General features: G+C 37.1%; 4 protein-coding genes and 1 pseudogene across 4 annotated transcripts; 2 read left to right on the top strand and 3 right to left on the bottom strand.

The window, feature by feature from the left end:
* Nucleotides 1-4,228: 4,228 nt before the first annotated feature.
* On the top strand, nt 4,229-5,194 carry LOC148765419 (metalloendoproteinase 5-MMP-like). The gene has a single exon (XM_088813324.1). It carries the CDS (start codon nt 4,251-4,253, stop codon nt 5,163-5,165), a length of 915 nt encoding a protein of 304 aa, XP_088669450.1. The 5' UTR covers nt 4,229-4,250; the 3' UTR covers nt 5,166-5,194.
* Nucleotides 5,195-5,245: 51 nt separating this feature from the next.
* On the bottom strand, nt 5,246-8,418 carry LOC105964689 (receptor-like protein EIX1). The gene has a single exon (XM_012989190.2). It carries the CDS (start codon nt 8,394-8,396, stop codon nt 5,370-5,372), a length of 3,027 nt encoding a protein of 1,008 aa, XP_012844644.2. The 5' UTR covers nt 8,397-8,418; the 3' UTR covers nt 5,246-5,369.
* A 1,826-nt stretch (nt 8,419-10,244) lies between these two features.
* LOC105964688 (receptor-like protein EIX1) lies at nt 10,245-13,547 on the bottom strand. The gene is given in 5 exon segments (XM_088812802.1): nt 10,245-10,799; nt 10,801-11,011; nt 11,467-11,987; nt 11,989-13,176; nt 13,521-13,547. Coding segments are annotated over 5 exon segments (2,397 nt in total). The 3' UTR covers nt 10,245-10,349.
* A 164-nt stretch (nt 13,548-13,711) lies between these two features.
* On the top strand, nt 13,712-14,244 carry LOC105957382 (putative galacturonosyltransferase-like 2; annotated as a pseudogene).
* Nucleotides 14,245-15,566: 1,322 nt separating this feature from the next.
* LOC105958667 (receptor-like protein EIX2) lies at nt 15,567-18,578 on the bottom strand. Its single transcript, XM_088812801.1, has one exon. The coding sequence runs from the start codon at nt 18,576-18,578 to the stop codon at nt 15,567-15,569; it is 3,012 nt and encodes a 1,003-aa protein (XP_088668927.1).
* Nucleotides 18,579-26,572: the final 7,994 nt, after the last annotated feature.

The raw sequence follows: 26,572 nt of genomic DNA, 5'->3' as shown, positions 1-26,572 counted from the left end.
TAATATAGGCCCAAGATACATGACTTGGGGGAAAGGGAAAACCCTAAAAAAGGAAAGCTTGGCTTCCAAGCTTTCCTCATCTATAAATAAGAGAATCAACATACACACACGGGGGATTTTTCAGACACTAATCACTATTACATTGCATATACATTTTCTCTTCTATTCCGATCACTGACTTGATCGTCGGAGCTTTCCCGCCGGGAACCCCTCCCGGCGTTGCAGGTTTATTCACTCGGAGTACGGACGGAGCTGGCTTGAGGAAGACGAAGACCTACGGACCAAATCAGTCTGTATGGTATCGAATTTCTAAAATACTCCATATATTATAAATATTAGAAGAAGTTCTCCTGTGATAAATTGGGAGTTTTTGTAGCTAAAAAAAAAAATCATCGGAGAAGTTTGCTAATATTGATAACATGAGAGCTTATTAATGGAGAATAAAAATTTCACCTCTTAAGTTTACACCAAGTTCATACTTGGTCACTTATGTTCATAAAAAAACACATTTAGTCCCTTATATTTACATTTTTGGTAGGTTCCGACAATTTAACGTTAGCCCGTTAGTTAAGAGAGTGATGATCGGGTGCTTGATTCTGTCAGTACTAACAGAAATTAGAGGATAAATAACCAAAGTTATTAAATTGTTGAAAGATGAGGGACTAATTTTTTTTTTATGGAACGAGAAGAACCAAATATAAAATCGAAATAAACTTGTGGGACGAAAAGCGTAATTTGCACAGTTTGTCAACAGTTAGTCAATAGAAAGATATTAAATATAAAAAAAAAATCCATATTTTCTGAGAAAGTGCAGTGTGAACTTAGGTGCTTTTTATGTTGAAAGAAGAAAAATCAAAGTCATTATCTCCCAAAGGAATTGCTGTTTAGCTACATAATAATAATAAGGGTAAATTACACCCACACCCCTGAGGTATGCTTAAATAACTTTAAGGTTCCTGTGGTATCGATAATTACACTCACTCCCTGAAACGTAGTTAGAAACACTAATGGGATAATAAATTGGATACGTTATTACGATAGAGTTCTAACGGACTATTGGTTTCAGAAAGTGGTGGATACAACAAAGAGTTATGGGTGATTTAAGAAATATTGAGGGAGCCATGTCACCCCAGAACTCTCCATAACTCTATGTTATCTCCACCATTAGCTAAAAGTAATAGTCCATTAGAACTTTATCGGAATAATGTATCCAATGCATTATCCCGTTAGAGTTTCTAAATACGTTTCAGGGGGTGACTATAATTATCGATATCATAGGGACCTTAAAATTATTTAAGCATACCTCAGAAGTATGGGTGTAATTTACCCTAATAATAATCTTTAATTTTCACATATATTTTATTACAACGACGTCGTGTAATGACTTGACGAAGAAAATGCATGAAGAACATCATTATCTCCCAAAGAATTGCTGTCCAGCTACATTCCATGAGATCGTTAATTAATTAGAATTCAGTCCAAACTCCCTTTTTCACATTATGAAGAAATAAATATTTACTTTGACTTGACTAAGACAAAAACAATATTCTATACTATTACTATTACTTTCTTTTTTTTTGTTTAATTAGAAAGGAACATTTATGGGAAAATTATAGTTTTCACCCCTCAATTTTTCTCCACTTCACATTTGGTCCATCATGTTTCAAAAATTCAACACTTTTAGTCATTTCCGTTAAAACTAACGAAATCAAATGGGTTTCCATCACTACCGTAATTGACGGACTAACGATAAATTGACGGAAGTGACAAAAAATGTCAAATTATTGAAACATGAGGGACTAAATGTGTTTTTTGTGAACATAGAGTACTAAATATGAAATCATTTCAAACTTGAGGGATGGAAACTGTAAATTTCCTGAATATCTATAGTAGGACAAGGAAAATATTCTTTTTCTTTTTACAACTTATTTATTTTTATTCAATATGTTTATTTGATTTTTTTTTTCATAGATATCTGATCCTTCTAGGATGGTCAAATCTTTAAATTAAACAATTATCCCTTATAGTTTTCATCCATCAAGTTTGCATTGATTTCACACTTAGTCTCTCATGTTCACAAAATACACATTTGGTCCCTTATATTTCAATAGTTTAACAGTTTTTGTCATTTCCCTCAATTTAATTACCGTTATTTTGTCAATCAAGGCAATGATGTGAAAACGTTTGATTCCGTTAGTACTAACGGAAAATTGACGTAAACGACTAAAATTGTTAAATTGAAACATGTTAGCCGAAAGGTTACTTTCGAATGTGATGATTTACAAACAATTGATTTGATCTAATAGTCTTTCTTTGAGTCGTGTTTTTATTAGACAAATTAATCATGGCGGAATTAATCAAGACGGGAGTGACAGAATCCATAAGAGGCCTAGTGTCCTTGAACTATCCCGAGAACGAGATCCGAACGATTTGATCTAATAGTCTTTCTTTGAGTCGTGTTTTTATTAGACAAATTAATCAAGGCGGAATTAATCAAGACGGGAGTGACAAAATCCATAAGAGGCCTAGTGTCCTTGAACTATCCCGAGAACGAGATCCGAACGATCCTCCATACGGCTTTCTAGTCTTGGTCCAAATTCTTCTTTCTTGGATCAAATAATAAGCCCAATTTATTTGGTCTTTATTTTCGAAAATTAGCCCTTTATAAAATGATTAATTTATTTTCGAAAATAAATCCTTTTTTCTTGAAAATTATTTCAAAAGGGTCGGCTGAGATTTGAAAGAAAAAATCCGTGAGATTTTGGAAGCAAAAGGTTTTTCGAAATTCAAGATCTTATATCTTTGAAAAATGGTCTAATATACAAAATTATTTGAATTGTTTCAAAAACGTTTTTTCATTGATTTAGACTGATTGAGAATCATATTTTCGGACTTGGAAGATTTTAAATCAATCCTCAATCAAAGATTCAAAAATATATAAGCTGTCCGAAAATTAGCTCGGAAGTTGCTGAAGCTGGCTGGAAGATGTTTTGCTGAAAATCGTTTTTGAATGAAGAACACTCCTTTTGAGTTTCAAAATTCAAATGCTTACCATATTCAAGTGATTTAATTGATCTCAATCGGTTGAGATCAATCACACTCATCATCTAATCAATCAAGAGATTAAAGATTGATTATTTCCTTTCTAGAGATGAAGAGCTTCACCAATAAATAGTGGACCATTCATTCAAGCTTATATATTCCAAGCCAATTTCGAAAAGAGCTTATAGAGAGTCATTATTTATTAGGAAATTCGAAATTCTCCTCTTGCTTATCACTTGTTTCATTATATATATTGAGAGGAATTTGTAAAGCTCTTAGAGAGCATTTCTTTGTTGTGAGGTTTTTGTTGAGTGCGAAAGAGTTAGTCTCTTGTAAGCACGTATTGATAAGTGCGAAAGAGTGAGTCTCTTGTAAGCACGTCGTTGGTGCGAAAGTCGTTAGAGTCTTGTAAGCACATCCTTTTTTCGTGTGGAGGATCCAAGGATCTTGGAGGCACGTGGAATAAAGTTCGAGGGCCTAGAAGAGTGGAGTAGGGGAATTTCTCCGAACCACTATAAAATTTGGTGTCATTTACTTTACGCACTTTATTTTATCGTATTCAAATTTCCGCACTCATATATTGTTTATTGCTAAAACTTTATTCGGCATTAATTTGGAAGTTTGCAAAATATTTATTATTAAAGAAAAATATATTTTTCTAGAAATAATTTAATTATGCAAAAATAGTAAAAGGTTTTGAAAAGCCTAATATTCACCCCCTCTTAGGCGTATTTATTCTCTCAAAACATAAGGGATTAAATGTGTTTTTTTTAACATAGGTGATCAAATGTGAAATAAGTATAAACTTCAGGGATGAAAACTGTATTTTTTCCTGAAATGTTTTTTTTTTTTTTTTTTTGAAATATCCTGAAATGAAATGAAATGCTATTTACGAGGTTTTATTGTGTTCTATTGCTTTCTAGTCAGTTAAGAATTTTCGAGCAATTGATGAAAACTATTTATGCTTGATCACTCTTATTAGAAACTATAAGTTAATAGACAAAAGGCAATTTTATTAAACTAATATCCAATCTCCAAGAATCTCAGGACCATGATTAAAATCTTGCCTTGTACCAAAATCAATCTTAGGTAAAATCATTTATAACAAAGGTTAAGAATTAAAAAAATTACATCACCATCACACTATATAAATAGATGTAACATATTAAAAAAAAACTACCAACCGATTTCATTCACCATTATACTCAATGGCACCATCAAATATTATCAACTTGCATATCTCATGTATTTTCCTTTTAGTTCTTCTCAACCCATTCATCATTTCCCATGCAAAATCACATAAACCAAATGCTCATAGTTCATCACCCCTATCTTCCATCAATGATCTAATCGGAGCTCGAAAAGGGCACAAGGCAAAATCCGTCCTCGAACTCAAGAAACACCTCTCTAACATCGGCTACATGAAGCACAACAACAACGAAGCCAAAGAAAAAACCGATCTCTTCGACGATGACCTAGAGTTGGCTATAAAAAAATACCAAGTTTTCTTCCATCTCGATGTGACCGGAATTTTGGACGCCAAAACGGTCAAAAACCTACTCCTCCCTAGATGTGGGGTTGCGGATTTCGTCAACCTAAACGCAAGCCAATTCAAGAACAAAATCCCAACCTTAGCTTCCCACTATACTTTCTTCCCGGGCGAGCCCAAATGGCCAAAGACAAATCTCACGTACTCATTTCCTCCAGGAACGCGTGCGGATGCTTTGAAAGCCATTAAAGACGCCACACAAATGTGGGCTAGCGTGTCGAATTTCAAGTTCACGTACATCGCGGACTACGACCATGCAGATATCAAGATTAGCTTTCAAGTGTGGGAGCATGGAGATGGAACACCGTTCGATGGGCATGGGGGAGCATTGGCGCATTCTTCTGGGCCGTACGATAGTTTGCTTCACTTCGATGGAGATGAAGTGTGGGTGGATGGTGTTGTGCCCGGTAAATATGATTTGCAGACAATAGGTTTGCATGAGCTTGGTCACAAGCTTGGACTCGGGCATACGAACGACGGTGGCGCTATAATGTATCCTACTATTGGATCTGGATTTAGAAAGGGTTTGGGGAAAGATGATATTGATGGCATCAAAGCTCTGTACCATCTCTGAGTTTAATATGTCTTGTTAGTTTCTTTTGTAGGGGAAATAATTGATGAATGAATGTCACATTCATCGTGTTTACGTTAATGAATAATAAAACTATATATGTGTGCTTCTTTATTGAAAATGCATGCAATTTCTCAGAGTACATTTTGTTGAAGTTGAAATAAAGCAACACGGATAAAATCATAAACCTTCGTATTAACAGAAACCTCAAACCGAGGTTCTTGTGAGCTTTCTCCACTTAATGTAGAAATACACGTAAACTTTGTTCCACATCTCTTCCATAAATTCAAAATAGGCCTCCCTCCAAGACTTCTTCAATATCAGCGTTGTGCAGAAAACTGAAAGTCCGACAGCATATCCCGAAGACAGAAACACATAAAACCATTCTATCTCTGAAGAAGAAGGTTGCTCATGATCATCACTCCCATTATCATGTTCGTTCTTTGGTCCACCGGAGCTGATGCAATTGCTTGTCAATGGAGGCCCACAAAGATCGTTACCGATAAAGCTCGAACTATCAAATCCCCTGATTTGGGTGCTTTCTGGTATTTTCCCTGTTAACTTATTGTACGACACGTTCAGATAATTCAAAGAAGACATTACGCTGAAGCTATTCGGCATTTCACCGGATAGAGAGTTGCTCGACAGATCGAGAGATTCAAGTTGGTTCATGTCTCCAATGTTACTAGGAATCAATCCTGTCAGATGATTCCCCGACAGGTTGAGTGATCTCAATTCAACTAGACTTGTCAACTCCTTTGGAATATCTCCCGACAGATTGTTCTTCGAAAGGTCAATGTTCGTGACCAATGGAAGAATGGTGTCGTAGTGCGATTCACTTCCTTTAGTGGCGACTGACACACTCTCTGCAAAAACACCTGTGCCGTAATAAGTATACACCACTCCACCAGTTTGATTAACGAAACTTCTTTTTGTCGCCATTGCAGTAAAATTGTCGACACACCGTGGTATTATCCCAGAAATTCCGTTGTTCGAAAGATCTAGTATTTGGAGAGAGTTTAGGTTGCATATATCTGGAGAAATTTCACCACTCAACTTGTTTGCACGTAAAACGAGAAACCTCAAATTTAGTAGCCTTGTTCCAATCCATGCCGGTATTTTTCCATCAAGTTCGTTACCAGCAAGGTCAACGTTGACCAATTTCGTGCAGTTACGCAACAAAAAAGGTATATGACCAGAAAACTTGTTGTTTTGTAGATTCAAAGACAGCATATTCGTAAGAAATCCTATCGAATCCGGAATGCTCCCAAACATGTTGTTATCGCCTAAATTCAACACTCTGATCGACGACCATTTAATCCAACAATCCGGTATTTCTCCGGTCAACCGATTCCCCTCTAGCTTAAGAACATCCAAACTATAAGTCGTTTCATTTGCAATGCCACAGAGGAACTGAGATATATCCCCCGAAAACGAGTTGTTGGAGAGATCGAGATCGCTGACATCACTTCCTACTCGAGGCAACGGACCGCTGAATTTGTTGGAACTCAAGCACATTAAATCGCTGTTAATTATATCTGGAATCTTGCCGTGAAGATGGTTGTGTGAGAGGTTCAAATACTGAATCTCCCAAATCCAACTAGGCACTTCACCGGAGATTCCAGTACTAGATAAATCGAGCTCCCAAACATTCTTCTGCGAATCGAGCCATTGAGGAATCGTAGAGCCAAAGCCCAAGTTCCACGATCCGAGTCCAAGACTAGTTAGACTGAAGGGTGGAATCCAATTTGGGCTTACTTTGAGAGTGAAGTTGTTACCAGAGGCATATAAATCCATTAAGTTTGTGAGATTCGCAAAGTGGATTTCACTCACAACACCTTCCAACTTGTTGTCTTCAACATGAAGAAACTTCAAGTTAAAAAGTTGCCCCAAACCCTCCGGAAGATTTCCGGTCAATTTGTTACTAGCCATGTTTAATGTTTCCAAAGACAAGAGATTTCCTAGGTTGACTGGAATTGGACCATACAACGAGTTTCCGGAAAGACGAATCGTTTTAAGACTCTTAAATTCTCCAAATTGATGAGTTAGATGACCGGAGAGTTGATTCTCGGAGAGATCTAGCGAGTCTAAAGCTCCTAAGAAGCAATCCGACATATTTCCAAACGAATCCGATATGTTTCCGACCAACTTATTTACGGACAAGTCCAAATTTTGCAATTTGCATAAGCTAGCAATTTCGCTTGGTATTTCGCCCGAAAGCTCATTCCAAGACAGAGACAGGGTATTGAGAGATGTTAAATTTGCTATTCCCTCGGAAATTGTGCCGTGTAAAGAACTGGAACTGAAATATACAAACTCAAGATCCTTACACGTGTAGAGCCAATCGGGAATGGCGGAGTTCAATTTATTATCGGAGAGATCAATGTGTTGGAGTTTGGTGGTGTTGGAAATATTCGGAATCGGACCTTCGAAAGAGTTGCCACTTAGATCAAGAAAAGTGAGGTCCGCGAGTCGGAAAATCCAACTCGGTATGGCAAAAGATCGGAACTTGTTATAAGAGAGATCAAGAATGGCTAGAGAAGCACTAAGATTATTATTATTGATATTTTTCAGGGGAGCTATGAAACTAAGACTGCAATAACCGAAACGTAGTTCGACCAAAGAAGGAAGTGCGTTGATCACCTGTAACCAGTTGTCTTGTTTGCTGAGGTTGACGTAATTCATGTTGAGCTGCTCCAGTTGCGAAAGTCCCGAAAGCCATTCAATGCTGTCGCCATCCAGTCCGCTTCGATAGCTGTTGCCTTCCAAATTTAAAGTGCGTAAATTCGAAAGATTTCTGATACTGTGGGGAATCGTCCCGTAAAATCCAGCGTTAGATAAATCCAAATACTCGAGGCGTGTGAGTGAGCCAATGAAGGAAGGTATTGTTTCTTCAAAGTCATTTTGGCTCAGGTCAAGATATTTCAAATGCTTCAAGTTGAGCAAAGAAGGGTTTAATTTGCCGCCTAATTCTTGAAAACCGTCGTAATTTTGAAGACGGAGTTGATGAACACGGCCGGTTTTGTTGCTGCAGACGACGCCATTCCAGTTGCAACAATTCACATGAGCAGAATTCCAGGAGGACAGTAGATTGGAGGGATCTTTCAAAGATTTTTTGAAGTTTAAAAGTGCTTCTTTTTCGATTTCCGGACATATATTAATGCCATAGCTTACATTGAATGAAATGGTGGACAAAATAAGGAGAAAAAATATAGCTCCGAGGTTTGGCCTCATTTCTAGTTAAGTGCTTGTATGGTATAATAGGACGGATTGGCGGAGGTATATATAATATAATATAATATAGGGAAAATTACACATCACCCCCTAAAATTTTCTTATTTTTGAACTTTACCCCCTCAAAATTTTAAAACGTTATTCCTATTACACATTGTCTCGATAGCAAAATTTCAATGGATTATTATTCATCGGCATTTGAGTATTTTTGTTGCATATTGCCCATTTATATGTTATTTTTGTTGCATGTTATCCCTTAAAAACATTATATTTTTGCACATTGCACATTTAAAATGTTTTTTATGTTGCGCAATGCCCGCCAAAAATTGACTTCTGGAGCAAAGTGCAACCAAAATAGTATTTTCAAGGAGGATTATCCAATTTTTAAATTTTTAAGAGGAAATGTGCGAAAATGAGAAATTTGTAGGAGGTGGAGTGCATTTTGTGATATATATATATATATATATATATATATATATATATATATATATATATATATATATATATATATATATATATATGGGAATTAGCTACAGGCCATTCGGAAAGTACAGATATTTTGAATTCCCTAAAAATCTCGACACTTCTTTTTTTTACACAAAAGTAGCTTCACACACATTATTAGTGTCCACATACATTATTAGTGTCGAGATGTACCGTACGTATGTTTGTTTCCTAGTATGTGCAGCGTTCACATGTCTACAGCAACTTGATGCCGTGTGTTATATTCCGACTCCGACGACTTTTGAGTTGACGAAGAAATGTCGTTTTCTTTCCACAGAATTGCTGTCCAGCCATTCTTCATGGTCATTAATTTTACACATCCATTATTATTACTTTATCTTCATTTTCGTCAAATATGCTATCAAAATTTCTCCACTAGAAAGAAACAAAATTTCAACTTAGGACTTGAGTGGGACAAGGACAGTAGTATTAATGACATTTGGTTTTTGTACTCCACAATTTTTTTTTTTTTTTTTCCTGTTTTATCAAGAGTTGGGATAATTACAATTTCACCCCTAAAGTTTGCACTTATTTCATATTTGGTCTCTCATGTTCACAAAACACACATTTGGTCCTTCATGTTTCAATAATCTGACATTTTTGTTTCCGAAAATTTACCATTAGTCTGTCAGTTAAGTAGGTGATGGGCACACACTTGATTCCTTTAGTTTTTAACGGAAAATTGACAAAAATGACTAAAAATGTTGATTTTTTGAAACATGAGGGATGAAATGTGTTTTTTGTGAACATGAGAGACCAAATGTGAAATCGGTGCAAACTTGAGAGATGAAAACATTTTTCCCTGTAAGAGTTATTGTGTATTTTTTATTACAAAAATGGGAAAAATACATTTTTTACCCCTCAAGTTTACACAAATTTCACATTTGGTCCCCTATGTTCACAAAAAACACATGTGGTTCTTCATGTTTCAAAGATTCGACATTATTTTTAGTCATTTCCCTCAATTTTTCGTTAAAACTAGCAGAATCAAATGTGTGCCCATCACTACCGTTACTGACGAATTAACGGTGAATTGACGGAAATGACCAAAAGTGTCAAACTATTGAAACATGAGAGACCAAATATGATAATTTTAGCAAACTTGAGTGATGAAAATTGTAAGTTTTCCTTACAAAAATCCATGATCAACTCTTAGTCTAAAAAAAACAGGATTTGTTAATATATAAATCAGTTAACCAAAGTGACCAAGTTACTGGTTACCAAGGCCACACACTATCACCAGGAATGATCCAAACATCAACATATATGCTTATGCTATAATCGAATTTATATTTCAAATTGATGTACTTTAAGATTTCACTGTACATGAGATTTAATTATGCTACAATACATTTTTCTACAACACATATTTGCAAAATATTTTACAATAAATCTAGGACATTTTCGACCCAAGCTTTTGTAACATATCTACACTACGTTCACGAACCCTCAATATGATGATTTTCCGAGCCTCCATTTAATATAGCAATAAACATAAGCTCTGTTGCATATGTCTTCTACTAATCCAAAATACGCTACTCTCCATGACTTGTTCAACACCAACGTTGTGCAGAAAATAGAAAATCCCGCAGCATATCCCAAAGACAAGAATACGTAAAACCACTCAATCTTTGAAGAAGATTTATCATCACTTCCGTTATCCTCTCTTTTGTTTGGTCCACCATAGCTGCAATTTCCTGTCAATGGAAACCCACAAAGATCGTTACCAATAAAGCTCGAATTATCAAATCCCCTGAGTTGGGTACTTTCTGGTATTCTACCTGTTAAGTGATTATAAGACAAATTCAAATAATTCAAAGTTGACATTGCTCTAAAGCTATTCGGCATTTCACCGGATAAAGAGTTTCTCGAAAGATCGAGAGATTCCAGTTGCTTCATATCTTCCTATGGCTTGTGGGATTAATCCAGTGAAGTGATTCCCAGACAAGTTGAGTGATCTTAATTCCACCAGACTTGTCAACTCCTTTGGGATATCTCCCAACAAATTGTTGCTCGAAAGGTCAATATTGGTAACCAATGCAAGAGTGGTGTCGTATTGGTACTCACTTCCCTTTGTGGAAACTGTTGCACTCTCTCGAAAGACCAATATTCATGCAGACTTCTTTTTGTAGCCATCGAAGTAAAATTGCCAACACATCTAGGCATTATTCCAGAAAGTTTGTTGTCTGAAACATCCAAGATTTGGACAGAATTTAGTCGGCATAAATCCGAAGATATTTCACCACTCAACTTGTTTGACCTCAAAATGAGAATCCACAAATTGACCAGACTAGTCCCCGTCCACGTAGGTATTTTTCCATTGAGGTCATTGTTAGCAAGGTCGATCTTCACCAATTTCGTGCAATTACGCATCGAAATAGGTATTTGGCCTGAAATTTCGTTGCTACGTAGATTCAAAGACCGCAATTCCGCAAGAAATCCAATGGAATTTGGGATAGTTCCAGTCAACATGTTATTACCTAGATTCAAGTATGTCAACAATGGCCATTTCATCCAACAATCTGGTATTTCTCCACTCAATTGATTCACTCATAGATGAAGAAACTGCAATGAATATGTTTCATTGGTCATCGTATCACATAGAAAGTGTGATAAGCCTCTCGAAAATGAGTTATTAGAAAGATCTAGCTCTCTCACATTAGCTGATACTCGAGGCAATGCACTACTGAATTCATTGGAACTCAAGTACACAAACTGAGCATAACGAGTGTTTTCTATAATGGGAATGTTGCCATGGAGTTGGTTATGAGAGAGGTTCAAAAATTGGACATTCCACATCCAAATAGGAACATTCCCTGAGATTCTAGTGCTAGATAAATCAAGATTCTCGATTTTATTTTTTTGTGTGTCAATCCATTTGGGAATCTGAGAGCCTATGTTCCAAGATCTTAGCAGAAGCATCGTAAGTTTGAAAGGTGGAATCCAATTTGGGCTTACTATCAAAGTCAAGTTGTTATCGGACCCATATAACATCTCCAATTTCGTGAGATTGGCAAAGTGGCTTTCACTCAGAACCCATTCCAACTTGTTATTTCGAATAGAAATAAATTCTAAGTTAGAAAGTTGGCCCACAACTCTCTGGAAGATTTCCGGTGAATTTGTTACCAGCCAGTACTAAGCGTTGCAAGGACGAGATATTTCCTATATTGGTAGGAATTGCACCGGACAACAAGTTTCCGACAAGATGAAGTGTATTAAAACTCTTAAACTCTCCAAATTGATCAGTTAGATTACCAAAGAGCTGATTCTCCCACAGATACAGAAATTCCAAAGCTCCTAAAAAGCAATCTGACATACTCCCAAATGGATATGATATGTCGCCGTGGAACTTATTGATAGATAAGTCCAAATATGTCATTTTGCACAAGTTAGCAATTTCTCTTGGTATACTTCCAGAAAGTTGATTCGAGTATAAAATGAGGGTGTTGAGAGAGGTAAGATTTGCCATGTCATTGGAAAGTGGACCTTGTATACAGTTATGACCCATAGAGACAAACTCAAGGTCTTTCATAGAGTAGAGCCAATCTGGAATAGTGGAGTTGAACTGATTCCAAGAGAGATCGATGTGTTTGAGTTTGGTGGTGTAATTGGTAATAGTTGGAATTGGGCCTTCAAAAAAGTTGTCACTTAGATCAAGATAAATGAGGTTGCTCAGTTGAAAAATCCATTTTGGGATGGTTAAATTAGGATTAAAATTGTTACTGGAGAGATCAAGATTTGTTAGAGATGTAACATTGTTAATATCACTTGGGGACGCCATGGAATTAAGACTGCAATGACTAAAATGTAATTCTACTAAAGAAGGGAGAGTGTTGATGACCTGTAGCCAGTTGGCTGCTCTGCTCGGGTTTACACCGTTCATGTTGAGTTGCTCCAATTGAGTAAGTCCCGACACCCATTCAAGACTACTAACATCCAGTTGGCTTCCATAGTAGTTGATTTCCAAATTCAAAGTGCGTATTTTCGAAAGATTTCCGATACTATGCGGAACTGTTCCGTAAAATCCAGCGAAAGATAAATTCAAATACTCTAAGCTTGTGAGCGACCCTATGAAAGAAGGGATTGTTTGTTCGAAGTTATTTTGGCTTAGGTCGAGATATCTAAGATGCTTGAGATTAAGCAAAGAAGGATCTATTTTGCCACCTAAACCTGAGAATTGAAGATGGAGTTGACGAACATGGCCGGTGATGCTATCGCAGACAACACCTTTCCAGTTGCAACAATTAACATCAACAGAAATATTCCAGGAAAGATTCTTTGAAGTTTAAGAGAGCTTCTTTTTCGATTTCTGGACAGATATTGCAATTGCTTAAATTTGAGGAAATCATGCAGAAAATAAGGAGGAGAGACAAAGGTTTAAGGTTTGGCATCATCATTTGCAAAGCCATGGAATTAAAATGAACTTATTATATTTGCAGTATAATATATAGGAACTATCAGAGCCCGTTTGGAAGGACGGATTTGGGCTAGGACGGATTTTAAATCCACTGCCCAAATCCATTACGTCGTTTGAGCCGCAACTTAAATCAGTGGATTTCAAATACCCCTAAAAATCGATGGATTTGAGCCCATTTTTTAATGGATTTCAAATCCTCCCACAAACCTAATCATTTGAAATCCATCCATCGTGACTTCTCTTAGCAGCCTTCAAAAATTAGGGATTTCTTCAATTATTGATCTTCTAGCTAGGGAATTAGCAGGGAATATTCCTCCTCAACGGCGGCGCTCGACGGCAGTGTCGACGGCGGTGCTCGACGGTGGTGCTCAGCGGCGGTGCTCGACGGCGGTGAGATGCCCATAGACCCTCTCTTGGACGGGTAGTCTACCTCGACTCCAACCTCGACCTCGTCGACGACATCGCGAAAGTCGCGGCAACGCCGCTCCCGAACGGGGCCGTGCTGGCGGCGCCGGAGTACTGCAACGCCAACTTCACCACCTACTTCACGCCGACGTTCTGGTCCAGCCCTTCTCTCTCTCTAACCTTCGCCAACAGAAAACCCTGCTACTTCACGCCGACGTTATGGTGATCGATCTCCAGAGATGGAGGGCCGGAGATTACACCACCAAGATTGTCGAGTGGATGGAGCTTCAGAAGAGGATGAGGATTTACGAGCTGGGCTCTTTGCCACCATTCTTGCTCGTGTTCGCCGGAAACATAGCTCCGGTTGATCACCAGTGGAACCAGCACGGACTCGGCGGCGATAAATTCCGTGGCCTCTGCCGTGATTTGCACCCCAGTCCGGTGAGCCTGTTGCATTGGAGTGGGAAGGGGAAGCCGTGGGCCCGACTCGACTCAAACCGGCCCTGCCCGCTCGATATATATATATATATATATATATATATATATATATATATATATATATATATATATATATATATATATATATATATATATATATATTATTTTTATTTTTATATAGTGTTATTATTTAATGAAATTTAACTGATATTTCTCAGAAGTTCAATAATTGCAATATCACATTTGTATGATATGAAAATATTTATAAAACTAATTAAAGAATTTAAATCCACTACTCTTTTGCCAAACAGCGAATTTGATTTGAAATCCTTTGTATAAATCTTCATGTATCCAAATAGGTGATTTTAAATTGTATGGATTTCAAATCCAAGGTATTTTAAATCCAAGGTATTTCAAATCCATTAGTTTGAAATCCTCCAATCCAAACAGGACCTCATAGATATACATTTGTTCTCCACACTAGCAAACAAGTACAAACTTGGGATTGAGTAGGACAAATAACCATAACAGCTTATTCACATTTGGACAAGATATGATTTAAGATAATATTTATATATGTACATGAAGATCATGGCGTTTTGGTGTTTGGACGCTGAAAATGTCTTCAGATCGAGTTGAAAATTGAAATTAAAAACTTTTAACCATTACTATCAATTGACGTGGATCAAGGATTGCAAGAAAGCAAGTTCTTTAGGCGTCGCAAAAAGGCCCGGCCTCTTCGATATTCTATTCTATTCATTCATTTTGGGAAAAATACAGTTTTCATCCCACAAGTTTGCACTAATTACACATTTGGTTCTTCATGTTCACAAAAAATACATTTGGTCCCACATATTTCAAAAATTAAATATTTTCAGTCGTTTCCGTTAATTTTCCTTAGTACTAAAGAAATCAACTCCGACTAACGGTAAATTGACGAAAACAAAAGTGTTAAATTATTGAAACATGAGGGACCAAATATGTTTTTTGTGAACCTGAGCGACCAAATATGTTTTTTTGAACCTGAGCGACAAAATGTGAAATCAGTGCAAACTTAAGGCATTAAAACTGTAATTTTTCCCATTCATTTTGTTACAAGACGTACATGGAGATTGGAGAGATATTAGAGGGTTTCAGGCAAATGAATTACAAAAAACGACGTAGTATTCTGTTTTGATTTGTATATTTTACCCTAATTTTATCCCAAAATCTGGCCATTTGCCTGATTTCTGTTAACTCTGACGGTCCAGTAACAGAATAAACTGTACATTATGAAAATAAAAACACACTTCATGTATCAATTGTTTCTCACTAAACATTATCTGAAATTAATTTTCTCAAAATACACAGAATAAAACCAAACAAAGATAAACTCCCGGCCGGATGCAAACTTTCCTGCCAAAACCTCAACCTGATATCTTCGTTGCGAGCCTTGCCCATTTAACTTTGGAATGCACATAAATTATGTTCCACATGTCTTCAAAAAACTCAAAATAGGCTTCCCTCCATGACTTGTTCAATATCAGCGTTGTGCAGAAAACAGAAAGTCCGACAGCATATCCTAAAGATATAAACACATATAACCACTCTATCTTATAATGATCATCACTTTCATGATTATCGCCTTCTCTGTTCATGTTTGGTACACCAGAGCAGTTACTTGTCAATGGAGGCCCACAAAGATCGTTTCCTATAAAGCTCGAATTATCGAATCCTCTGAGTTGAGTGCTTTCTGGTATTCTCCCTGTTAATTTATTGTAAGACACATTTAGATAATTCAGTGTTGACATAACTGTAAAGCCATTTGGCATTTCACCGGATAGATAGTTTGTCGAGAGATCAAGGGATTCAAGTTGCTTCATGTCTCCAATGCTTTGTGGGATCATTCCAGTGAAGTGATTCCCTGACAGGTTGAGTGATCTCAACTCCACAAGACTTGTCAACTCCTTTGGAATATCTCCCGACAAATTATTTCTCGAAAGGTCGATGTTTGTGACCAATGGAAGAATGATGTCGTAGTAGAACTCACTCCCCTTTGTGGCGACTAACGCACTGTCTCGAAAGAACCCAATAGAAATAGAACCATCGATTTCAGGAAAATTTCTTTTTGTGGCCATTGCAGTAAAATTGTCCACACACCTAGGCATTATCCCAGAAAGTCGGTTGTCCGAGAGATCCAAGATTTGAAGAGTGTTTAGGTGGCACATGTCTGAAGATATTTCGCCACTCAACTTGTTTGACCGCAAAATCAGAAACTTCAAATTGGATATGCTCATTCCCATCCATGATGGTATGCTTCCGTCGAGTTCATTGTCAGCAAAGTCGATCTTCACCAAACTCATGCAGTGACGCATTGAAAAGGGTATCTGACCAGAGATATTATTGTTGTATAGATTTAAAGACCGCAATTCGGTAAGAGATCCAATGGAAATAGGGATGGCTCCAGACAAGAAGTTATTGCCTAAATTCAAGTATAACAAAGATGACCATTTCCTCAAGCAATCTGGTATTTCTCCAGTTAACTGGTTTCCTCCAAGATTAAGAATGAGGGTCCCGTACGGTTCATCAGTCGTCATCATTTCACATAGAAAGTGAGATAAACCCCCTGAAAATGAGTTATTGGAGAGATCTAGCTCTAGCATGGTAGCTGGTATTTGAGGTAATGAACCACTGAATTGGTTTGAACGCAAGTATAGAAACCGAAAACCGTTGCCGTCACTTAGAACAGGAATGTTGCCATGGAGCTGGTTATTAGAGAGGTTCAAGAACTGGATCTTCCAAAACCAGCGAGGGACATTGCCCGAGATCCCAGTGCTCGATAAATCAAGTTTTTGTATAATCTGCTTCTGTGTGTCGACCCAAGAGGGAATCCGATTTCCTTCGCCTAATAAGTTCCATGACTGCAATTCAAGTGTTTCAAGTTTGAAAGATGGAATCCAGTTTGGGCTTACATTCAATGTCAAGTGGTTGCCAGCGGCAGATAATTTCTTCAATTTTGTGAGATTGGCAAAGTGGATTTCACTCACGACCCCTTCCAACTTGTTATATTCAATATTAAGATATTCCAAGTTAGAAAGTTGCCCCAAACTCTCCGGAAGATTTCCAGCCAATTTATTAGCATCCAGTTCTAAGATTTGCAAGGATAAGACTTCTCCTATATTGATTGGAATTGCACCGGACAGCGAGTTTCGGCTAAGAGAAAGTGTTTTAAGACTCTTAAACTCTCCAAATTGATCGGTTAAATGACCCGAGAGTTGATTCCCCGACAGAGCCAGGGATTCCAGAGCTCGTAGGAAGCAATCAGACATATTTCCGAACGAATCGGATATATCTCCTTGAAAATTATTGTTAGATAACTCCAACGTTTGCAATTTGCACAAATGAGCGATTCCTCTAGGTATTTCTCCAGAAAGCTGATTGGAATATAAATCGAGGGTGTTGAGAGAGGTTAGATTTGCTATACCATTGGAAAGTGGACCTTGTAGATAGCTTTCTCTGATAGAGACAAACTCGAGATCTTTCAAAGAGTAGAGCCAATCTGGAATAGTGGAGTTGAAATGATTACTGGAGAGATCAATGTGTCGGAGTTTTGTGGCGTTGGAAATAGTTGGAAATCGGCCGTCAAAATAGTTGCCGCTCAGATCAAGAAAAACGAGGCTACTCAATTGAAAAATCCATTTCTCGATAGCCAAATTATACTGAATGAAATTGTTACTAGATAAATCAAGGATGGCTAGAGAAGTAACATTAATACTAACATCATCCAAAGGGGACGCGAAATTAAGATTGCAATAACCGAAATTGAGTTCTAATAAAGAAGGAAGAGTATTGATGACCTGTAACCAGTTGTCAGCTTTGCTGAGGTTCACATGATTCATGTGGAGGCGCTCCAGCTGAGAAAGCCCCGACAGCCATTCGAGTCGGCTTTCATAGTAATCGCCTTCCAGGATCAAAGTGTGTAGATTCGAAAGATTTCCAATCGTATTGGTAATCGTCCCGCGAAAACCGGCATAAGATAAATCCAAATACTCGAGGCTTGTGAGTGAGCCAATGAATGAAGGTATTGTTGTACCTTGAAAGTCGTTTTCACTCAAGTCGAGATATTTCAAATGCTTCAAGTTAAGCAAAGAAGGATTTATTTTGCCACCTAAGCCTGGAAATTTATAGTCGCTGTGTATACGGAGTTGATGAACGTGGCCGGTTATTTTGTCGCAGACAACACCTTTCCAGTTGCAACAGTTAACATGAGCAGAAAGATTCCAGGAAGAGAGAATATTGGAAGGATCTACTAAAGATTCTTTGAATCTTAGAAGAGATTGTTGTTCAATTTCTGGACAGTGGGTTATAATACTGCAACAGGTTAATGTACTCAGGGAAATCGTGCAGTAAATAACAAGGGCTGCTGCAAGGTTTGCCATGGAATTTGAAAGAATGTTTAATAGGAATAATGATTAGCAGTAGGGATATATATGAAACTGGTACTAGGCAATTGTGACAAATGGATTCAAACCACTGTATATAAGATTGCAGGCCTTGTAATAAAATTATCCTATGTTTACTTTGTACATATTTTATTGGGTCCTACACCCCTAACTCCTGAGGTATGCTAAAATAACTTTAAGGTCTCTATAGTATTGGCCACACCTCTAAAAAAAAATACAAATATAGAATATAAATAAACCAAAAAAAAAAAAAAATTATCTCCACATCAACAATAAAACCAAAAAAAAAAAAAAGAAATAAACAAATTATTATCATTTCCAATTCAAAGGGTATTTGTGTCTTTTCGCGTCAAAAAAATGCACTCTCGGTTGCAGATAAGGTGAGTGTAATGCACGAATGGCTCGTATGGGCTTTATTGACAATTATATATCACATCGAGGGGATAAATACATTTGTTGTCCCTATACTTTACCACTTAAACGATTTTAGTCATCAAACTTTCGCTGCCACGAAATTAGCTCTCAAATTTGCCAATTTTCGACACTTTTGGTTCGGCTGTCACGTTTCCATGTTAATCTGGATGGAATTGTCACGTGTTGCGAACATGACATCCATTTGGTAGTCAAAGTCGAGCTGGAAGACACCCCCAATCCACCTCGCACTCTTACCTAATTTATCTAATCCAAATTTCCAATTTTTTTCACTCTCACAATTGTGTAAACCCTAGCAAACCTAATCCCAAGTTATTCCCACTAGATTCCTCTCTGAAACCGTAAGCCACCAAGTTCGTAATCCTTAAAGTCATAAACCCATGCGAAAACTTTGAAGAAACTTACCAAAATCGAAGTTCAAAGATAGCAACTTTGGAGAAATTTACTAAAATCGAAGATCATTTCGCATTTGTGATGTTTCAAATTCACAAATGTTAAAAAACTTGGGAAATTAGGGTTGGACGATTCTGTTGTTGCCAATTTTCACCTCAATTGAATGATTCGTAAAGGGAATTTAGGAGTACGCGGTGTATTAGGAATTATGGAAAATTATGGAATTGATAATATAAATAGGGGATAGAATGACGTGTCACTCCACCTCATATTTAATCTGCCAAATAGATTGAGGATTCTGTTCCAGCTCGACGTTTAACTGGTAGATAGCCATCACGTAATCCACATGTAAAAATTACACCCAACTTAACAGGGAAATTTGACGGCCGAACGAAAAATGTAATTGGTAAGTTTGAGGACAAATATGGTGACGGCGAAAATTTGATGACTAAAATTGTTTAAGTGGTAAAATATAGGAACAAACACTATAATTATCCCCACAAGGGTGGTAAGTGCTAATTAAACCCCCCATTCAAAACCTTAACAATCCGTTCGTTTCAGCATTCTTCTGATTCAAATTGAATCGCATAGATATAACTTTGAATTAGACAGAGAAATGTTTTATTTAAAAAAATACACAAAACATAACGAATCAAGGTTCAAGCGTGAGTGGATTTTCGAGAAGTTGTAAAGCAATCTATGGGATAAGTTTTCTCTCCAAATCGCCGGAGTTTAAATTCACTCTTCCATCTGTTTTTTTTCTTTTTTTCTTTTTTGAACTTCTAAACACGGCTGATTTTTTAAACCTAATTTGGATTAAAGAGAATCCTGGCGGCAGCCGGCCGTGATGGATACAGAGAAGAAAATAGTTTTGATAGCCGGGAATATTTATATTTTTAATATTATATTTTTTGGTCCCTAAAATCGGTGATTATATTACTTTTGGTCCATCATGTTCTGAACCACATAAAATTTACTCTCAATTTACCGTTTTATGACACATCGAGTCCCAAAGAGCTGCGATTCTGAATGAAGTATATTAGTATAATAAAAGGGAAATTTACGAGAAAACCCCCTGAGGTAAGGTCTAATTATAACAAAGCCGCTCATGTTTCAATAATACGAAAATCCCCCTAGAATATGTTGCGGTCTTACACAGTACCCTACGTTGTTACTTTTAACAGAATCTTTTTTTATTTCATAGAATATTATTCTGAAAATATCATTTTTGCCCTTTAACATGTGACATATGTTAGCATGTTAATTACTTCGGGAGTAAATTGTAATATTATTTTAAAAATATAGTCAATTTTCTTTTATTTTAAAACTAAATATATAAAAAAAAGTATATAAAAAAATTAAATATATGTTGTAACATTAAAAGTTTTAATTTTGTAAACTTTTCGTTTACATTTTATAACTTTTTTATTCAATGAAATCGATTTTACATATTTTCATAATTTTTATTTTATAAAATCGATTTTACATATTTTCATAATTTTTATTTTATAAAATCGATTTTATCTTAAAAATATTTCATTATTATAAAAAAATTAATAACTCGAACAAGCTTGTCGCATAATTCTCCGGCAACAAACCTCCAACAGTTTTCATAATATTGCATATTTGAGGGAATTTTTCGTAATTAGACATTACCTTAGGGGGTTCTTGTAATTTTATTCTTTGTTGTTTTTCAATTAACAGAATGATCAAACGGACAAAATACATTTGTGTGAGTTTAAACGGTCAAGCACTGGTCATAAGGGAATTTTCGTAATCAGACCTTACCTTAAGAGGTTTCTTGTAATTTGCCCATAATAAAATACATGAGAGTCTTAAATTTTGAAAAAGTAGCTATTAATGAATCCGGATTTAACACTCACTGGGTCAGAAAGGATGAGTGTTAGAAGGTGGTGCGAGAGGGTTGGGAGTCAGCTACGGCACCAGACTGTTTCGACCGGTTGTTTGACGGAATTGAAACTTGCCAGATGGGTCTCCGCCAATGGTCGAAGGATATTCATAACAACCCGAGGAAGTGAATTGAGTACCTTCAGGAACAAGCTTGTCGCATAATTCTCCGACAACAAACCTCCAAAAGTTTTCATAATATTGAATATTTGGGAGAATTTTCGTAATTAGACATTACCTTATGAGGGTTCTCGTAATTTATCATTTGTTGTTTTTTTCAATTAACATAAGGGTACAACGGACAAAATACATTTATGTGAATTTAAACGGTCAAACATTGTCATAGGGGGTTTTCGTAATTAAGCATTACATTAGGGGGTTTCTTGTAATTTGCCCATAATAAAATACATGAGATAGCCTTAAATTTTGAATAATTAGCTATTAATAAATTCGGATTTTTTTTTAATTGGAATAACAAAATTGTTTCAAAATTAAAAGTTTATGGAGATTATAAAAATAAAAAAAATAAAAAATAAAAAAATAAAAAAAGTTTATGGACACTAAGAGCAACTCCAATGGTAAAGTATCAAAATCGATCATCAAATATTAATTTGATACTCGTTTTATTATTTTGATACTCATTTACTCCAACCTCAAGCATTAAATGAATTATCTAATTTTAAATATAAGCATAAATATATTTAATATTGACACGTGTCAAATTTTAATTGGTTTGTTGGGTAGTTAATGTTTTGATACCTCTTTTTCCAGGATGCATTTTTGCATCTCGGGAAGTTGAATATCAAAATAACTACCAATTTAATTCCCCCATTGGAGATGAAAATTTATGTTTGAAAGCATCAAAATAGAAGTTATTCCATTTAATTCCCCATTTAATTCCTCCACTGGAGTTGCTCTAATCACTAGAATTTTGGATATTCAATTAATATTTCTTCCCCAAGTGGCTATTGAATCAAATTAACGTTAGCTAATATTCGCATGTCAATGTTTTATTTTATATTTTTTTATTTATATATTCTTTCACATGCCGAGTTCAGATATAAATATGACTAAAATAATTGTACTAGTAGCCAGGTTGACCTTAGAGAACGTGGCTCTGACGAAAAAATAGGATCTATTTCCACGAGACCTGTTTTCAAGCTAACTCCTTTGACCGCCAGAATATTTTTGTGAGGGGGCTTAAACACATCGGGTTTTCAGGGCAGAGGCCCCGAAAAAAAAATGTTATCAAAAAAGTTTAAGATGCATATATGATATGAATTTTTTTTCATCACGATAATACCCAATTGTCACGGACTTGTTCCCTTAACAAAGAACCGTGCGGCCTTAGCTCCTTCTCGCCCCAATTGTCACGGACTTGTTCCCTTAACAAAGAACCGTGTGGCCTTAGCTCCTTCTCGCCCCTCGCGATAGCTAAGTCAGCCTCTCCCAAATTGTGTTGCGAAGACTTAAGTGATGGAAACGAAGAAAGAAAGAAGACAAGAGAGTTGGTAGAAGAGTACTTTATTGCTAGAGTATTGTTGGATTTCTTGAATATGTGTTGGATGAATACAAATGAGGACCCTACCTCTATTTATACAAGACCACCTCCTCAATGGACGGTGGAGATCGATATGATCTAACGGATGGGAGTGGAACAATCCCTTGATTGTCTCTACCTACAACCACCTACCTCTACCTACCAAAAATGGCTCTACCTACCACTATACAATTGGGCCAACTTGGGCCTAACCCTATTTGGGCTACCTCTTGGACTCTTTAACCTCCCCAACTCAAGGGAAATCGGCAAGGGGTTGGGTCAAAACTCGCGGGCCGTGACATCCTCCCCCGCCTAATCCGGCGACGTCCTCGTTGCCTCGAACAAGTGGAGACGATCTCGAAATTTTCACAAGTCTTCATTCGTCTTCCATGTTGCCTCGTACTTGGGTAATTCATTTGATGAGGCTCCAGCCCTGCCGGTTGTTTATTCTCCACCTTGTCTTGTTGGCAAACAAGACAAGTCTTCACACATGCATCGACACCGTCCCGCATGTGAGGCCAAAAGTAGGCCGTCTCGAGCAACGCCATTGTCCTCCTTTGGCCCGGATGCCCCGCCCACTTGGTGTCGTGGCATTCCTTTATGAGGTCCTTCCTCAAGCTGCCCCACTTCGGAACGAAGAGTCGCTGCCCCTTCGTGTAGAGTAGGCCGTCCTCTACCCAAAGTTTTCTCGTCTTGCCCTCCTTGACGAGTCGAATTAGCTCCTTGGTCATTGGATCATGTTCGAGCCCTTCTCGGATCATGTCGGCCAAGTTCCCCTTTGTCGAGCTAATGGCTGTGGGTTCGGCTTTTCTACTCAATGCGTCGGCCACAACGCTTGCCTTCGATGGTCGGGTCTTCCCCGTCCCGACCAACTCGATGGCGTGGTCCACCTCCCTCCTAGGTGGAAGCTTGTTGGGCAAATTCGGTGGCATCACGTCTTGGCTGGCCTTCAAGACGGTTTGGATGATCGGTGGCACGTCCTCCTCTTTGTTGACGGGCGGGCTTTCCTCCTTTAAAGTCGCTAATAATGTCGGCTCGCCCCGTCGAACTCCCTTGGCAACTTGCATGGCCGACAGTTGCCTTGGTTGTGTGCTTTCTTCCTTAGTGGTGCCGTTGATGGCCGGCACCATGCAAGGTGTCCCCTTCTCTTTCTACTTTGGAGTACAGGATTACACATATCTACCGGGAGGGCAATAAAGTAGCTGATGCATTAGCTAACTTGGGGTGTCAGACCGAGTTGGCTCGTACCTTCACAACAGCGGAACTTCCCCGACCTATTCAGCAGATGATTCGGATGGACCAGCTTGGATATCCATCCTTTCGACGACAGTCTCGCACATAGGTGCCACGCATTCCACGTTTTTATATTATTGGCAATTTAGGAATTTTCGTGAACTTTACATGTTAGGAAGGGTTGGGGTGATTATGGATTGTTTGGGTCTATCAAGACTAGACTGTTTGCCGAATGGTGCCACACATTTCGCAGCCGTTATACCTGTTTCGCCCATTTTTTGCGAAAGTGTAAGTGGCCTCGGCTGTTGTGGTGAGGCGAATGGTCTACCTTGGTCTTCCCCGACCTTTTATGATCATTCCCACCCCGTCCTTTTTATTATTTGGGCCACCTGTTTTGCCCGTTTTCTTAACGTTTTGTTAGTTACCTATTGTCTTTTGTTTGTCAATTGCTATTATTAGCCATATGTTGGGCAGTAGCAATTTGAGCGAAACTCATTATGTACTCCTTAAATTTTGTTTTATAAACAGGTAGGGGGTCAAGCCTAACCCCCCACCCTCATTGGGTGTCGTTCTCTTAAAAAAAAAAAAAAGAGAATTGCGAAAGCTTAATTGCAATAAAAATCTAAGAAACATGAATATCAAGTCTGAATTTTACGTAATAGACTTCTAATTAATATTCATTATGAAAATTAAGATGAGAGAGAAGACTAATTGATCGCCGGTGGGTGGCAATTTAACCTTCACTAGTGCGATTATGCGAGACAAAAAAAGTTTCTTTTTTCTTTTTCAAATACGAGAACGAAGTTAGGAAATAGAAAATGAGGACAAGTCACGCGTAAAGAGGGCTTTAAGACGTGAACCGACTTTGAATAAGTGGGCTTAAATGGAGTAAAAATAAGTGGATGAAATAATATTATATATTAATGGAAAATTTTAGGGGGGGCTTGAGTCCACCCTAGCCCTTGGTTGGACTCGCCCCTGCCGCCGAAAAACCCACCTAACACCGGTCCTTCACCGAAGAAGATGAATTCGACAAATGGAGAATATAAATTAAATGAAAGAGAGGGAGGTTGGAAGAGAGTATCAAAGTGTTTTCATTGATGTTAAATTGTGTCTTTAATCGGACTTATTACAAGACTTTATATAGAAAGATCTATTTAATTGTTTCCTAGTTTAACTCGCCAGAATTTAGGTCGAAGTTTACATTGATTGTTGCATTACTAATACTAATTTACATATTTTCCTTATCTATTTAGAAAAAGTATTTCCGCGTCTTCTACTTCTAACGACTCTCGTTCATCTCGCCACCTACCATTTTCTGCTACTCTCTTTATGCAAACGAGATGTACCGGTGGACTTTTACCCATTCGAGCTCTATAATGTTTAAGCAACTTCAGCGGTGAACATCTGGCCTGCCTTGGTTCTTATCATTGGACTTTTGGCCCAATAATCTTAGTTTTGAGAGTCCGGTCCAAGCCTGTCAAACTGATCCCATCAAATTTAATACAGTCGGAACTTAAAAAATCTACTAATTTAGTAGTGAAATATTAATCTATTGAACTAATGATTTAATATCTTTTCACATAATCTGAAACGAGAAAAGTTAGTATTTAAACAAGATTATTAATTTATCGAAGTTCTACTACTGTATATAGGATTTTAATGCATGTTTTTTTTATAACACAAGCTTAATTTAAAAGATCAAAAAATATATGATCTTTTCTTAAACATACACCTTAAATATATTTTATTAAAACCCTTAGGAAGTTAAAAACTTTAATAATTTATTATTATTTCTTCGTGTAAATTGCAAAAACTAATATGCTTTTGTTAATTGCTCAAATCATCCACGCTAGGTATGCGTGTGTTAGTTTTTAGTTGGTCAACGCATATTATAGATGTGGGACATAACTAATAACTACAAAACAGAGGGGAGTACTTATGCGATAATAAAATAACATTTATTAAATAAATTATAAAAGCAGGGGAGTACTTTCTTGTTTTTCGGTAATGAAGGTATTTGAATAGCCAACCATATAGGTGCACCGAGTAAATCTACATTTATAATCAGGGGCGTACCGCAAAACCCTGTATGTCTGCCCTGCGTATAAGTCGGCAAGGGGATTCGAACATGGGTCAATTGACAGAGGCTCGTCTACTCCAACCCGCTAGGTCATCCTTGTTGGACAAAATAGGGGAGTACTTATGTGATAATTAAATAACATTACTAAAAAAATATGAAATTAAAATAGGGGAGTACTTATGTGCTAATTAATAAATAACACCAGCATCAACCTGAGTTCGGTGTATGTACCCGGCCATTGTATCAGTCAACCGAGTTATTATATCTGATTATACGTTTTATATATGATTATATCTGAACGTGGCATTTATAAAAGAATAATATATCAGAAAAAAATAATAATAAATCACAGCTAGTTGTATGCCATGATCAATTTAGTGA

The sequence above is a fragment of the Erythranthe guttata genome, chromosome 14, assembly GCF_056151865.1.
Source record: "Erythranthe guttata isolate IM_541 chromosome 14, IM_541, whole genome shotgun sequence".
Classification (NCBI taxonomy): domain Eukaryota; kingdom Viridiplantae; phylum Streptophyta; class Magnoliopsida; order Lamiales; family Phrymaceae; genus Erythranthe; species Erythranthe guttata.
Note: the sequence above shows the minus strand (reverse complement) of the source record. Positions and strands in the feature narration are given on the sequence as shown.